The sequence below is a fragment of the Notothenia coriiceps genome, unplaced genomic scaffold (assembly GCF_000735185.1).
Source record: "Notothenia coriiceps isolate Sejong01 unplaced genomic scaffold, NC01 NC01_scaffold00037244, whole genome shotgun sequence".
Taxonomy (NCBI): domain Eukaryota; kingdom Metazoa; phylum Chordata; class Actinopteri; order Perciformes; family Nototheniidae; genus Notothenia; species Notothenia coriiceps.
This window is the reverse complement of record NW_011369945.1, coordinates 9,338,552-9,355,582: the sequence shown is the minus strand read 5'-3', so window position 1 is coordinate 9,355,582 and position 17,031 is coordinate 9,338,552. Positions and strand designations below refer to the sequence as shown.

The following is a 17,031-nucleotide window of genomic DNA, read 5'->3' as shown; positions in this document are numbered from 1 at the left end:
GTAACGGTCACAAATGTCAACGTTCACACATAACAACATCTAATTGCTGTGGTGTGTATTCATGTACAAGTGTCATTAATATTAGTTTTTATTTTTGCTAAAGGAATTTTTTACTACTAAGGAGTAGTGGCGTGCACTGGGGCGGTCGCTCGAACCCCCACACAGCTTCGACTAAACCGCCCTCGAGAAAGTGGAGTTCTTGCGAATGGCTAGGTCTGTCGCGACTAAAAAAGTGTGTGTGTGTGTGTGTGATGTGTGTGTGTGTGTGTGTGTTGTGTGTGTGTGTGTGTGTGTGTGTAGTGTGTGTGTTGTGTGTGTGTGTGTGGAACGCAAAACTTCTGACTATGTAGGCTTTACCTAGTTGTTTGAAACGCCTCGGGTCAAAGGGTCGAACGTCAGATAGGTGTGCCCATACGAGAACAAAGGACGGCGTTGTACGTCGTATCGATTGCCAACTGCAATCACGATCGTTAATAGGTGTAGAAATCCGCCGAGAAGACTACTAACATGATCATCATCGTCGAAGTGAACATCGAAGCCACACGGCGATCGGAGAAAGAAAAACACTTACTAATAAGAAAAATCTTTTTATTCAGTTCATATCTCTTACAAACGCGACGGTAACATCTCGAAAGAGCTCAGCAATCGCAAGAACTCCTTTCTCGAGGGCGGTTTAGTGACTGTGTGGGGGTCGAGCGACGCCCCAGTGCACGCACTACTCCTTAGTAGTAAAAAATTCCTTTAGCAAAAATAAAAACTAATATTAATGACACTTTACATAATACACACACAGTAATAATATGTTGTTTATGTGTGAACGTTGACTATTTGACCGTTACTAAATATATATATAATAATCTGATAATTTTTTTTCTAGTACAAGGTTTATTCACCCCCATGCCCGCATGGGGGCGCAGGTTGCGGGTGATTGTGTGACGTAAACTTCACATAAAGTTTCAAATTTACCCCTAACTTTACATCACAAAAATGTCTCTTCACCCTAAATGTGGTTTCTGTTAGTCCTTGGTCCTGAGAATAGAGAAAGACTGGAAATAATGAGTACATTAACATGTAATGCCCTGCGAGTAGAGACAAGTAGTCAACCCCTGTGATAATAAAAAACATAACACCGAGCTCATCTTGTAAAACATACATTAACTTCAATGAAAACGAACAAAGAAAGAAAGTGAAAGACTGCTATGTCAGGTTAATTACTAAAGTTAAATTATAGAGTATTACTATAGTAGACATATAAAAGTGAAAAATAATAAAGGGGATAGGGTAAGGTCTTAGGATTCCGTTGCACGTGGTTGGTGTCTCGTCTCCTTCTTCTCCTCCGTCACAAACTGAAGTCCGACCCCTGCCCTCACTAGTGCCACCGACACGTGGACACACGTCCGGGTCGCCAGTGATGCGTCGCCGGTATTGTCTGTGAAACCTTAGCGAAAATTTATCTACACACTTCAAATGTTTCTGTTGTGTTAATACCTGAGAAGGTGAAAGATCACACTCGTTTCGGAAAATTAAATTCGGTCACTAATATTTGACTACAGAACACTTTAACTCTTCTCACACAAAGACACGGGGGATCACCCACTCCTTTACGAATTACGTCCGAAATTAAACTGGAAAATGACATACAGTAAAAAGAATATCTTCCCCATCAACACTTTATATATAGCATACGATATAATCCAAAAACCCCCAAACCAGTAAATTTATAAACAAGAGAAAAAGAGAATATACAAAACGTTTTGTTAATTATCCTTATCCTCTTGTTTAATAAATTTTTTACTGGTTTGAGGGTTTTTGTTATATCGTATGTCAATATATAAAGTGTGATGGTAGAAGATATTTCTTTTGACTGTATGTCACATTTCAGATTTAATTGACGTAATTCGTATAAGGAGTGGTGATACAAGCCAGGTCGGTGGTCTTTGTGATGAGAAGAAGTTAAGTGTTCTGATAGTCATATATAGTGAACGAAATGAATATACGTACCAATTGCTGGTAATCGTTTACCTTCTCATGTAACTTTAAACACAGAAACATTTGAAAGGTGTGTAATAAATGTCCTAAGGTTCACAGGGACAATACCGGCGACGCCATACTGCGACCCGAGTGTGTCCACCGTCCGGGTGGCACCTAGTGGAGGCAGGGGTCGGACTTCAGTTGACGGAGGAGAAGAAGGGAGGACGAGGACACCAACACGTGAACGGGAATCCTAAGGACCTTACCCCTATCCCTTTATGTATTCTTTCACTTTTATATGTCTACTAGTAATACGTCTATAGATTTAACCTTAGTAATTAACCTGACATAGCGTCTTTCACTTTCTTTCTTTGTTCGCTTTTCAGTTGAATTATGTATGTTTACGAGATGCAAGCTCGGAGTTAGTTTTTATGTAACAAGGGTGGACCTACTTGTCTACACTTCGCAGGGCATTACATGTTAATGGTACTCATTATTTCCAGTCTTTCTCTATTGTGAGGACAAGGACTAACAGAAACCACGCATTAGGGTGAACGAGACATTTTGTGATTGTAAAAGTTAGGTAAATTTGAAGAACTTTATGTAAGTTTACGTCACTCACATGTCACCGAGCAACCTGCGCCCCATGCGCATGTGGGTGAATAAACCTGTACTAGGAAAAAAATTTATCAGATTATTTATAATTGTTAGTAACGGTACAATAGTCAACGTTCACACTAAACAAACCATTATTACTTGTGTGTATTATTGAAAGTGTTTCATTAATAATTTAGTTTTTATTTTTGCTAGAAGGAATTTTTACTACTAAGGAGCTAGTGACCGTGCACTGGGGCGTCGCTCGACCCCCACACAGTCACAAACCGCCCTGAGAAAGGGAGTTTCTTGCGATTGCTCCGAGCTCTTGCGAGATGTACCGTCCGTTTGTAAGATATCGAACTTGAATAAAAGATTTTCTATAGGTAAGTGGTGTTCTTTTCCCGATCGCCCGCTGGGCTTCGATTGTTCACTTCGACGATGATCATGAGTAGGCTTCTCGCGCGGATTTCTACACCTATTACGGATCGGATTGCACTTGCAATCGATACGATCGTACCAACGCCTCCTTGTGTTCTCCGTATGGCACTATCCTTGAAATGATTTTATATTTATTAGACTATTAAAAAAAAGATCATGTTCCAAATAAGTGGGGGTACGGCGTACCCCCGCGTCCAACGCCCACTACACCACTGCATTTGAATGTATTTCAAAGTTTAAATGGGGATTGAAAATGTAGTGTTTTACAGAGAAGTGGGATTTACACAAAGACAATCAGGAACAGGAGTTTATCTCTTTCTGACCTTTATTACTCATGTAATTGTACATTACGGGACGCTCATCTGTTCATCAGTTGGGAACAATTATTTTTGATTGTGGCTCGAAGTAGACATTTGTATGTATTAAGTTGACTTTTGCTTGTTTCTTTCTTTCACTTTCTGCGATACAGTCCAATTAATGATTCAATTTAATATCTCATAATGATATCATCTGTATATTTTCACTTTTTATTATTTCCCTATCCCATTCCAGAATCCTAAGGCAAGTGCACAACCACAGAGCAGGAGGGAAGAAGAGGAGGCAGTTTGACTTCAGGCTGGGGACGGAGGTGATCACGGTGGGCTGCACCTGTGTGAGGCCCAGCGTCATACCGCAGCGGCCATAACAGGACACTTTGGAATCCTTTAAATAGATGTGTGAAGTTTACAAAGACAACACAATTATGACTCTTCCACTTTCTAGTGTGAGCAAGCCTTTTAATTTAAGCCAGTGATTATAAACTGATGTCTTGTGAATTGCAAAGAGTGTGTTTCTGTGCCCCCTAGTGGTGAGGAAATGCTTAATGCAGCTTTAATTTGACTTTTACTGTATGTCATTTTCTTATAGAAGGGGTAGTTGTGAAATATATATCGTATGCTATATTAGTTTTTGGGGGTTTGGTCATTTAAATATTTGTTCTCTTTTCTCTTATATTGTTTTGCAATAACCCTGTTTTTGTTTAATTGTTCACATTATCAAAAATCTTTAATAAAGTTTTAAAGCCGACTGTGATGTCTAATTGGGCTCTGAAATGTATTATATATATATTTTTCGAAACAACAATATTATTTGTATTCTGTAACTTACTTTTATATCATATTTTTAAAAAACACTTATTTTCTTCCAGTAAAAGTACACACTATAAATTGTTTTACTTTATATAGTAATAATTTATATTTATGCCTTGTTGTCTTGTTTCATGGATACGACCAATTAAGCAAAGAAAGTACATTTGAAAAAAGGGAACCAGTGTATACAGTCTACTTAAAATCGTTTGTATTTTCCTTTATAGATACTAAAAGTATTATCTAGCGTCTTTATTCAAATTAGAACTGGAGTTTATTATCTAACCTTTGACTTTAATTCATATTTTGTTATAAAATGTAATTTCAAATATAGATTGAATTCTTATTTATCATAATATATTGGTTTGGTAAAACTGCCCCAACAACCTCTAGCAAAAAATGCCTGTACGTAACCTGAAAGGCAAGACCCAGGGCAAAGAAAACCCAGTAACATGTGGTCAGTGTGTGTTTATTTGCATGCAAAACATCCACATATGATATCAATCCACGAATGATGAGACACAATGTGTGAGTTCAGTCAAGCCGTTTTTACTGACCATGCCAAATAAATACAATCAATCCAGCCTCGAAGATATACAGCGACACACAGTTACAGCAAGTACAAACCCCATGTTACCACTCCCCAGCTACAGTGCAAACATTTTAGACATTTCAATCAAGTCAGTATGACTCAACAACTCGAGCAAGTTTCATCTTTCTGTTTCGGTTTACTTTACCTTTGGAAATCATGAACTGACAATCAGAGCACATTGACACATGCCAAAGCATAGGGAGAACGCTGTAAGCCAGAACCCCCCCCCCCCCCCCAAATTCATCTTTTCAAAATCTAATTTGTCCAAATTCTGAACTGCTGTGACTCATTACTCTTTGCGATGACATTGTTGTTTATACTGCATATTCCTGCTGTCCTTCACGTGTGCTTTTGAGTTGTGCTTAATGAAATTAAGAGTGCAATCAGTGCTCTAAATCTAACAGTCAAATGCAAGTCACTGATCTACAACTACACTACCGTTAGAGTTTCACAAAGAGCCTGAAAATACAGCAGGGCTCCCTCTGTTTCCAAGTTTTTTTAATTCCTTTTATTCCCCCTTCGCGCTGCGGAAAGAAACGAAAGCCTGATTCCTCATTTCATAATCATAAACCAAGTCGTGAGATTTACTGAGGTCTGAGACGTCCCCAGACAGCAATCCCAAACATTGTGTAGTGAAGAATTAGCATGGCAGACCAAGCAAAATCCATTTTTATTTTTATTTCAGAAACAGCAGAAGGGTTAGGGTTGTGTGTACTGACGGGTACGTTTTTTCTCACTGGTTGTGACTGAACTACATCTGTGTGTCCATTTCTTTATAGCACATCATGTTTTACTTGGTAACAATTTAGATTACAACTCCCTTTTCCATAGTAATAGTCTGATTGAACATCAATGGTGTTGGCCGTGTTTCTGCAAAATTGTCAGCATCATCAAAGCATCATCCGGCGAAACAGCTCGGCTAACGATGCTAAAACATGCAGGCAGTTGTCCTTTCCTGCAGAAATGAAAGGTATCATTCAAATTGTTACCTCCTCCTCTCTTGATGCAGCTTTTATTCTTCACCAAACAACCATTGTCGCCCCTCTTTTAAAATGTGATTTGTTTTTGATGCAACCCAACCCCCCTACCCACTATCATTTAGCAAAAAGAGATTTTATTTTCGGATTTCAACATCAAGCATCGGCTAAACTTTGTACAGCTTGTTCAGAATCGTTAGACCATACATCAAATATGAAAAAGCTATCCCCTTTGTTCGAGTGGATTTTGGGTTTCTTTCTTTCCTGCACTGTTTTGATTCCCTTATTTTTTTTACCAACTCGTAAAACTCCCGCTCTTTTTCCTTTCATCGTCTTCTCCACTCATCTATCGGCAGGCTTCCTCCTTCATCTCCTTGTTCTTCCTCACTTCCTCTGCGTGTTTGTCCTGCCAGACAAACACAGAGACATTGCAACATCAGAGTCAATAGCATGCATGAATACATTAGCATTAATGAGGCAGGAACAACTGTTCATAAAACTTTGAACAGGGGAATTACTTAGACTGGGGAGAACTAACCACTATTTTCCGCCTAATATAATATTCATCATTACTGATCAAGCTTGTGTGAAAACCCAGTCTAAGATACGGAAGGTACGCCTCATTTGCACACAAAAAAAACTCCAATATCAGGTCTCAAAATGAAAAGAAATGAATTTGAGAACAAATCTTTAGTTTTAGAGGTGCGAATGTGTGGATTTTTTAGTTGAAGCTCTGGACAGAGCCAACCTTGCAGTTTTCCCTATTTCCAGTCTGTTTCCATGCTAGGTTAGCTTCCTGCTGCTGGTGGTCAAATATTGGTGACAAGTATGAAGCTAGAGCGAGAGGAGACCATTACCTTAGCTTAGCATAAAGATGGTTCATTGTTATTTTTACATTTTTGTCTCTGTATAAATTAAATAAACACATGATTAAGAGATGTAAAAAGGTCAAATTGTTCAGCTAAGCTTGGCTAATTGCAGGCCCGGTTCTACGGGGGTGCATATGGGTGCATTGCACCCTCAGTTGAGTTGTTATGCATCCTCATTTGAAAAATTAAAAGTGAATAAAAAAAGAGTCTAAAGTGAAAAATATTACATATATAATAACAATAATAATAATAATAATTGTAGTAATAACATTAATAATAAGAAGAATAAGAAGAATATAGTCAATGATGGACATCAGAAAATGGTTAAAACAACCAGCCCTTATCGCCAGCAGTAACACTGCATCTACTGCAGGTAATAACAGTTCAGATCATGGGGACATTACGTTACCCGCGGCCACTGTCGTGGACACTAACGTCCTCCCGCCCCAATTCTCCGGCTTTGCCCACGGAGGCGGAGCAGCCGCAGCCGTCTTCGTTGCCCCAAACACCGCCACCCCTCAGCCCGCAAGTGCCAGAGGACCTCGGCAAAACAGACCCTGCCCAGGTATATTTAAAAAAGTGCCCAACTCGCCTGTACAGTGGGGTAAGACGCTCATTTTGCAGATGTAGACATTTCGGTTCAAGTACATCAGATGCCTTCACCACAACTGTACCAGAGTACCAACTGCTGTCTCCTGGTACTCATCTGAGTAACTCACTCACTAAAAATGAAATACTAGCCTATATGACAGTAAAACAAGAATAACGTTTAAAAGGGGAGTGATTTGAAAAATATCCATAGAAAAATCTGCTTACAGTTCTGTTTCATATGGGTGTTGAGAGATGTATCCATAGATCTCTTCATTTTGCTCTCAAAGTGCACCAGATTGATGCTTTCAACTTCAATATTTAAAAAAAAAATCTTCCCGGGGGAGCATACCCCCGGACCCCCCGAGAGGAGACGAGGACCCCCCTAGAGGGTGTTAGGTCCACTCCCCACTTATAAAAATAGCACTTTACCCCTGCACCCTATCTAATCTCAGATGCACCCTGAGTGATTTTGTTCTTGAACCGGGCCTGGCTAATTGTCTCACAGCTCTGGCCTTGACTAGTCTCCATCTTGGCCTGTTTTCAGTCTTTATGCTAAGCTAAGTTTGCTTGGTGATGCTGGTGTACAAATATAGGCTACAATTATGGACTTAAGGAGTCTTTTACCCTAGCTTAGCATAAAGATCATAAATTGTTGTTTTTACGTTGCTATTTCTGAATGAATTATGTATTACATTAACACAATGCAAATTGTTAGGTAGTCCGATTTAGATATGTAAAAAGGAAATATTTTTTATTCATTTAAGAGACAGTTAACTACCTGTTTCCTCTGTCCAGTTTGTATGCTAAGCTAGGCTAATTGTCTCAGAGCTCTAGCTTTGGGTAGTATCAATCTTCTCATCTAACTTTTCGTTTTTAGGCTGTGAAATAATTTTTAAAGGAACAGATCGACATATTGGGAAATAAATGTTTTCACTTTCTTAGAAGATAGTTAAAAGCGAAGATTGTACCACTGTCATCTAACTGTTTTATAGGGTGATAATAAGCATATTTCTCAAATGTTTGAGCCTTTCCTTTAATAATACCCAAGTACAGTGCACAATAGATCAAGTTTGGGCCTAGCATGAAACATTTGACTTTCTATTTCTGAAAATAACTTCATCATAATGTTGGATTCGAAGAGGGGGGATCGCACAAGTTGAACTCCCTGGAATGAGGACTGGGTTACTGGATACCATACATTTAGCTGAAAAAAACACTAACCAAACAGCAAGAGTTTCCAGGAAAGAAAATATTGCAAAACTTGATCCGTCTGTGTCTATGATTAATTTCTTCCAGATCTCTGCTGTGCTAGGTCCTGACCGAAAAATACTGAGTACAAAACTCCATAAATTCATCATCTGTTTAGTTATGCATGAGAAAAAGAAATATGGAACACAAAAACCGTTCATGACTATTAATACCATCCAACAATGGTTGTAAATGATCATACCTTCTCCTGCAGCCTCTCCAGCATGGCGGCCAGCAGGGCCTCCCTGTTCTCCTTGTTGGCCTCCATCTTCTGCTCAAGCTTCTCCTTGACGTTCTTGATGAAGTTGTTGTTCTCCTCGAAGGCCTTCTGGATCACCCCGCGCTCGTGCTCTCTCTTCTCCGCCAGGTGCTTCAGCAGCTCAGCCTCCTGGCACTAGAGGGAGATAGAGAGCACAGATGGTAAATCAACTTTAACTGCAGATGCAGATATTTAACAGATATCCTAACCCTAAAAGTGCTTCTTCTTTGAGTGGCACAGATGATTGCTCTAAAGTTAGTCTTAAAAACAAAAAAGTAATTTACATTATTGCTGACTGTATATGCATTTTTAAACAGCAAGGTTTCTTTAAAATTGCATGTTGTTAAACTTGCCCCCCTTTTACTTCAATTCATCAACTTGGTAACACAGAGAGCGTAATTGATTGACAAATGTTCATTTTGTAGGTAACCTAAACAGTTAGCACTTAAAAACACAGTTCATCTGCATCTTCAGGATTGTGTAAGTGTAAATAAGTTACATCACCTTTTTCAAACTAAGCCCTGCCCACTGTGACAAACCATGGCAAATAGTGCGTTGTAAAAAAGAAAAACTGAAATGTCCAATAAAAGAACCAAAACTGTTTATCTTGGCAGAATGTGGTGTTTTTATATTGAACTCCATTACGTACAGTCAGAAGCTGATAAGAGGCTGAGAATATACATGTTCAGGGCCTTTAATGCAGCTAATAAACCGATGATTATAAGCGGAAATGTGTGATGTTGCAGGTGTGTGTGACCGCTTTGTTTTGCAGGACACATTCTCTGTGCCAGCTAATTTCCCTCTTCCCTCCCCTCCTCCCCCGTCTCCCCCTGTCCTCTTAGCCTGATGAATATGATCTTTTGTGAGTGTGTCCTTTCATGATTGCCCTTGTACTTTCATGTCCCCCTTTTCATCTTCCATCCGCTTGTGTTTCCTCCCTTCCTTCGCATCAACTCCAACACTCCCTCCCTCTTTCCTTTCATCCATTTCCACCCTATTTCCTCCCGAGTGGATAAATCAAGCTGCCCACAAAGAGCGTTGTCAGATGTTTGACAATGTTTGAAAGAGCTACAAATAGCTAGGGTTAGGGTTACAGCTTAGGGTTAGGATCTGTCCAGTTGGATGATACAAACACCCAACCCCACCTCTTCTCAACTCCCCTCACCTTTCGCCTCTCCTCGGCAGCCTCCAGTTTCTTCTGGATCTCCTCCAGAGACGGGTCTCGGCGCTGTGGCATGGAGGTGTTGAGCTCTGGCACTCCGTCAAAGGATGGGGGCTTGAGGATGACCTCGAAGGCCTGGCCAGAAGTCCTCTTGTTCAGCTCAATCACCTCCACGTCTTTGATGACGCGCCAGCCCAGGTCCACCGCATCTGTGGTGTTGGGTTTTGGCCATGTTTAGATCATATAATAATAATAATAAGATAGAATAACACTGTTACACACCATCAATGTGATTTGTTGTAAATGGTGTGGTTTGTGGTGATCCATCCTTCCATTCTACATGGTTCTGCGTAGGAATTATAGTTTGTTCTTTTACCAAAATGACTAGTGCCTCCATTCGTGCAAGAGTGACTTCTCTTTACCTTCTGCCTTGTATGTAGGTTTGTCTGCAGTCTGCGGGTTGAGGCAGGCACAGAACAGAGACACCAGGGGGAGCTCTTTGACCTTCTCTTTGTAGGCTGAGGACACACACATACACACACAGAGATACACACGTTTTGTTAGGCTTGACATTGTGTTAACTGAATGATGGTGCAATTCTCCTTTTCAATGACAGTGACACGTCATTCTTATTATGTTATTATCACTGTCACAACACTGACAAGATAAATGGTTCAGATAATAAACGTAGAACAATGGAATCATAGTGAAGCATATACAGTAAAGGGAAAAGGGAGCAGTGACTTTGTGCTGAGGCTGCATTTACCTGCCAGAGTCATCTTCTCGCTGTGTATGTAACTCTCCAGTGATACTGAAGATCCTACTCAGTCTGCCAGAAAGGGACACAAAGAGGCAGAGGGGAGTAAAGCAGCAATTAAAGGTCACATTATGTATGTGAGAAGCAGTGGCTAAGGACAGATTTTGCCAAACCGCAAGCTGCATAGCGCTTGTTTTAGCACCTCCCATTAAGGTTTAATTCGACCAATCAGAGAACATCAGAGGGTCATGTGCCAAGGATAGTTTGAATACCATGACATACTGGGGACATTAAAGCAGGGAAGTAAATTCGAACTAATCATATACAAAATATTATCAAACACATAATCATAAGGCTTTTTTTCTGAGGTCCTCATCAGATATCTATGTGAACAAAAAAAAGCCCATCCCTCCAAAAGATTAAAACAAGAAAGGTCGACAAATGCCCCTTTCAGACCAATGCGGTTCCAGGGCCCGTTCGGAGCTATACCCTGATAAGCACCAGTTTTTCCTGTTCACAGCGGAGCCGGCTCTGAACACCAACAAATTGTCAGTCTAGAAGCAAGGATCGCATACGTCACGCTTACGTCGGAGGGGGGCGAGATTAACCTGAGCTAACAGTTCATGGCGAGTACGGCAAATAAAAGTTGTAACAAGCAGTAGTGCTGAGCAGAGTGACTAGAACGCAACCACACACTTGGAAGAAAAAAACACACTTTATAAAGTCAGGCAACACTAACACCTTCGTGTGACTCTGTTTATTTGTACCTTACTTCCATCTGTTCGCTGTTATTGATAATTGTGGAGAGCAGGCAGACGTTTTGTTTTGTATTATAGCAGCTATCGGATGGAATCAATACATGGGCTGCACTGGTTGTCATGTCCGACTATCACAAGTAGAATCATAATGAAAAATATGCCGGTAAAATGTGCCTGTAGAAAACGGCTTATGCCGCAATCGGATAGCAACAACAAGTAGTCAAGTTACAGTCAGTTTAGCTTCGGTTGCTATGCTAACATCACCCATTTTATACAGAGAAACTTTCATAACAGCGTTGTGATGCCATACAGCGTCAATTCATACTGAAACACATTCACTTATGGGGAATTGGGGACAGGTATCAGCTGCTTGTGTGACAGTCAGACAGTGAATACTTTACAGCGGCCGCTGCCGTGTGAGTTAAAGGGAGAATAAACTCCAGTGGAAGAGCACTACTGTAGCGTTAGGTAAATGCCGGTGAAACACATAAATAAATAATGAACCACGACACTCTGGAGAAAAGTGTAAGGTTGGAGAAGTCGTTATTTAATTTAATCTGGCTTTGTATTTTTAAAAGTAACACGATCACACGGCATCTATTGCACGTCTGTCCGTCCTGGAAGAGGGATCCCTCCTCTGTTGCTCTCCCTGAGGTTTCTCCCATTTTTCCCTTTAAATTGTGGGTTTTCTCTGGAAGTTTTTCCTTGTAGCCTACGATGTGAGGGTCTAAGGACAGAGGGTGTCGTATTGTCATACTGATATTCTGTACAAACTGTGAAGTCCACTGAGACAAATATAACATTTGTGATATTGGGCTATATAAATAAACATTGATTGATTGATCGATCGACCCGACGCCGTCCCCCGTTGTTGTGAGCTGCGCCATTGGGGAGAAAATCAGCGACGTAAGCGGTGACGTCATGACGCCGCAGCGGCAGCACCAGTCTGGCTCTGGGCGGTGTGACCAAAACGGGGGCTGAAAAGAAAAACCAGTTCCGAACCAGAAGAGCACTAGCACGGAGCTAGAACAGGAACCGCGTTGGTGTGAAAGGGGCAACAAAGGCACTTAAAAAATCTCATTCAGTGAAAAATTGCATTCTTGTCTACCCTCAACACACCAGTGATCAGGAATGCTATGTCCAATCTTATATCAGTCATTTATTTTGCTTCCCAAAATTCAACTCTGAGAGAACAGACTTAAAGATCCCATCAAGACATGTGAATATATTCCGTTTTTTTTAACGAACATTTAAAAAAACGTCCCTTCTCACGCATTGAACAATTCAGAATCTATGCAAATGCAAATATTGTATATTTCAAAATGTTACTGTAAATACTAAAAGATGTCTTCTACTTCAGTTTTCATTTTGTGATAATCCGAAATAGTGCATTTACTAGTACTACTGTAATGTGTTATCAGCTGCCAATAAACTGTTACAGAAGAAGAGGTGCCAAGATGGCATACAGAGTGCCGCTCTATCCAAAACATTTTTTTGATCATGTAGAAAATGTGATTAAACAGCAGCTTGAGTGACATACCACATGCTTAATGTGCTTCATAAATTGTTAGCTAAGGTCGCAAAAGTTGACATTGCAATTGTTGTAGTTTAGTTTTATAAACACACCTACTTTTCAAAAAAGTGTGAATTTGAACTTTTTGGTGTACTTTTGAGTGTTCCAAACCCATGTTTCTTTTATGCACAATTTGAAACAAGGCATAAAAACAGGGAAATGGAAAGACACTAAAGGCTGTGTGTCCACTGCATGGTAGGCTTAGCTGTATTCAACATGACTCAGCGTTTAGTTTATCGCCTTGAGCTGTGGAAGTTGTGAAAAGTACCTGTCACGAAGTATACAGTATATTGGTTGATGTTTAAGGCTAGCTCAGGCAAAAGTAGAAGGTGAAGTTAAAACGCTAGAGACCACTGAAAATGGTCATGGTGTACTGTGGTGTCCCTCAATAGCAACCACATTTTTTTTATTTAGTTGTAGGGTCCCACTGTCTGAAAAAGTGCATTGTCTGATTTAAGTTTACACTTTCACAGATCAGACCATGATGGGTTATATAACTACTTGTGATGGCACAAAATCCTGCATGTATGGACACACCTTATTCCTGGCTCTTAGTGTTGCAGTGAGTCACAGCTGGGGCACAAGTGGAAGAAACATCAGTCATTAAAAAAAGCAGGAGGAAAATATTAATAACAAGCGCAACATCAACCATGACATCAGCCTGTTTCACCACCTGCTGAAAATGTAAACCTGAGTGTTGTAATGAGAGCAGATGTGCCTCTGTGACGGTGGCCTGTTAATCATTTCAAACCACACTCATTAATTTTCATTCAAGAGTCCCTCAATTGAATTAATTCAAACAGATATCGAGTCAAACTTAATGACACATTACACTTGAATATCTGTTGTCTGCTAATTGGATCATATTATTATGTGAGAATCCAGCAGTGCCTACAATGATGACCTTTTCACAGCTGAGTGCACACACTCATTAAGATTATCTTTTCAATTCTGGTGTTCAGTATCATAAGCACACTCATCATGTGGACACCCTCCAGAATCAGGTGTTAAAGCAAACAGGCTGAGGAGTAATAATAGATACAGCAGTTTGAACATGTTTCCACCACAGGGTTAGACATCCCAATGGTTCCTGATGTGGGCCCAATTAAATTTAACATCTGTCGACCAGAAATATCCCACCTGCTTTCAACTCCTTTCCCCTTCAAAGATAGGATTTTACATAGCTCATCATCTGAGCTACACGCTGGTACAGTGGAAGGCAGAATGCAATACAAGCAGGAAATACACTTTGTCTGTGTTAGCCTTGTTGTCCAACATATAGGAATATTTCATCTTAAATAAAATGTTGTTGGGCTAAAGAAAATGTAATGGCAAAAATGAAACTTAAAGGTAAAATGTCGGCAGCATTCATGTTGCTAGAAGGTGAGTAGCCTGTGTTAACTTGGCTATCAAGACCATGGCTGGGTTAAAGGAATTGTTGGACAATCTTCATTATGTGCTTCTTTAGTCACAAACCGTAACAATTATGAACAACAGTTTTTGCAATCTTTTGCAATCTGTGCAATATCTCTGCTTGTTAATGTGCACCTTTTATAATATCCACTATCCACAATACGCCAGGAAGTAGCTCCTGCAGTTCACCAAGGGGTAGGCTAGTTATAGCACACCATTTCCAATAAAAACAATTAACAAACAAGACACAAAATGTTCATTTTGTTTAAGTTGGTGTAGCCTATGTTTGAACCTTGGAAGGAGCTATGCTAACTGTGGCTTTGACTATTAATGCTAAACTAATCCTTGCTCCAGCATTAAAGCTCACCCCACTTCTAAGCCTATCAGAAAGACCTCTTTACAGGAGACGTTGCAGGATTGGTATCAATCTTTACATGTAACTCTGATCTCAAACAATTTCTTAAAACTTGGAACATTAGCTTAGCTAACTAGCTAGCTAGCTACCTACCCACCCACCCAGATAACGTAATCTGTCTGCCTGTTTGTGTGTGCCTGCATTTTAAGCAGTTGTTTAGCATGTGACATGCCTGAAGCTTCAGAGAGTGACATAAGATTGCTAATGAGACAACCAAAGACAGAGAGAAGTTTAATTTCAGTGTGGAGCAAATGCTCACCTGACCAATCTGACATGGCTCCCTGTGGGACTTAAAAGTCAAGGACACCCACGTGTGCATGTATAGACACTGAACATAAATGTTTGCCACACACACACAAGACACACAACGCACGCACATACACACACAGACGCACGCACGCACGCACACACAGCTGCTGCTTATCTAATGAAACCACTGAGGCAGCAAATCAATGGATGCTCTGCTTCCTGCAGGAGAAGTGCTCTATTTCATGTGTGTCAATGCAGAGGGAGAACTTGGTGCACTGGGACATTTGGCTCAAAATGATTTGAATTTATCTTGTGATAAACATGGAATTTTCATCCCAAAAGATCACCACCTTCTGAAGGTAATGTTTCTCTTTCTCTGCAATTTGGTCTAATTAATATATAATAATATCTACAGTTTACGAGAACAGGAAATACTTGCATTTCTCTTCGGTGGATGTGACACATTTGCAAATATACATGTTCGACTCACATCCATCACACTGCGAGCAAAATGGGCAAAAAAAAACCTGGAAGCAGCAGACATATGCCAATTCGTTTTTGCTTTTGTGAACTGTCAGGTGTATATTGTTGGATGAGAATAGTGATGCATATCTTGTGTCTTCATGCTTAATATGAAGCTATATCAAGCAGTCAGTTAGCTTATCTTATCTCAGGTTAGCTTAGCACATAGACTGGAAATAAGGGGAAACAGCTAGCCTGGCTTGGTCAAAAGGCCAACATCTGCCAACCAGTACCTCGTTACCTTGCAGTAGTTTTATTTTTTACTTGAAAATTATTCTGAAAATATATCAATTTATTTTCTTCAAATGTTCAGCACATTGATACTTTTACTGTTCCAGATGAACCCTGAGGTTTTTTTTCACGATTGACTGTTTCCATGGGTACAGTCCTTGATGTGCCTGTATACACTTTCATATTTGCATGAATCCTGAACATCATCTTATGGCACCTGTGATAATTTCTAATAAGAGTCTAATAATAGATTTCTTATAGGAGGAGCAGTTAAACAGACTTCAACTTCACACCATACTTTCAATACAGCATACCATTTGTATCAAGATAATATCAACATTTGTTAACACCCAGCTGTCTGGCATTTTTATGAGCCAATTTGATTTTGGTTGGATGGTTGGTTTTACAGAGATTGCTTTTATAAATTGTTGTCTCCCCATCTTTTGTAATACCTGCACAATGCACAGCACGAAAACAAATAGAAACTAAATTCCCTCTTCTAACATATTTCTCTCTCCCCTTTCCAAAAGCAGACACAAAGCTGTGTCTGCATGGAGGATCAATAATAAATGACACCCGTTATATACAGTTTGCGGGCACACCGAGTTCTCTCCCCCTCTCTCCCCCTCTCCCTTTGCCTCCTTCTATGTCAGCAGGTGCAGTGCATCATCACCCTCGCCCCTTTACTCCCTTAATATGCACACAGTCACAAACACACACAACGAGGTACCTTCAGTCTTGCAATAAAACACAACAGAACAGAAATGTAATGCAGGTATGTGTGTTTTTGTAATGCAGACTTACCCCCCTCTGTCCCTTTCTCTCTGCTGCTGCTGATGGACCGGTGACTACGGTTACCCCCGTCTGGCTGCACGGATACAGGCGCCGGGCAACAGCATCAGCAACAGCCTCAGCGCTGCCTCCATGACATCACCTTGGAGACGTCTTATTGGCCCGAGCCACTGCCAGCATCCAAGGCTCTCAGCCAATTAGAGCAGAGTGGAAGGATGGGGGGGGAGGACCGTCAGCTCTTTGTGTTGTACCGCAGGGTGGGTGGAGGAATCACTGTTTTATTATGTGGTGCAGGTCAGGAGTGTGTGTGTGTGCATGTGTGTGTCTGAATGTATACTATGCATGATCTTGAGTTGAGGGAAGTAGTGTGAGAAATTGGTGAAGATTGGTAGACTGGGTGTGTGTGCATCTCAGCAGGGGGCCCAGCTAGGAGGCACGCAGAACACTAAATTATTTAGATCCTAAGGGTAGAGTATAGAACAAGCAAAACACA

General features: G+C 40.5%; 2 protein-coding genes across 3 annotated transcripts in view; one reads left to right on the top strand and one right to left on the bottom strand.

Moving 5' to 3' along the window:
- Positions 1 to 3,691, top strand: part of LOC104965286 (phospholipid-transporting ATPase ID-like) — a 718,806-nt gene extending 715,115 nt beyond the window's left edge. Inside the window, exon 25 of the mRNA XM_010794244.1 lies at positions 3,559 to 3,691. Coding sequence (XP_010792546.1) covers positions 3,559 to 3,691 — 133 coding nt within the window. The remainder of the gene's footprint in view (positions 1 to 3,558) is intronic.
- A 966-nt stretch (positions 3,692 to 4,657) lies between these two features.
- stmn4 (stathmin-like 4) lies at positions 4,658 to 16,656 on the bottom strand. Of its 2 annotated transcripts, none has more exons than XM_010793526.1 (6): positions 16,551 to 16,656; positions 10,595 to 10,657; positions 10,251 to 10,346; positions 9,832 to 10,037; positions 8,610 to 8,801; positions 4,658 to 6,105 (listed from the first exon to the last, which is right to left on the bottom strand). In XM_010793526.1, the coding sequence occupies exons 2-6, from the start codon at positions 10,605 to 10,607 to the stop codon at positions 6,046 to 6,048; spliced, it is 567 nt and encodes a 188-aa protein (XP_010791828.1). In that variant the 5' UTR covers positions 10,608 to 10,657; positions 16,551 to 16,656; the 3' UTR covers positions 4,658 to 6,045. The 2 variants fall into 2 exon arrangements, with proteins under 2 accessions (XP_010791828.1, XP_010791829.1); XM_010793527.1 differs by having other exon boundaries at positions 10,595 to 10,661; positions 16,551 to 16,617.
- Between the last annotated feature and the right edge of the window lie 375 nt (positions 16,657 to 17,031).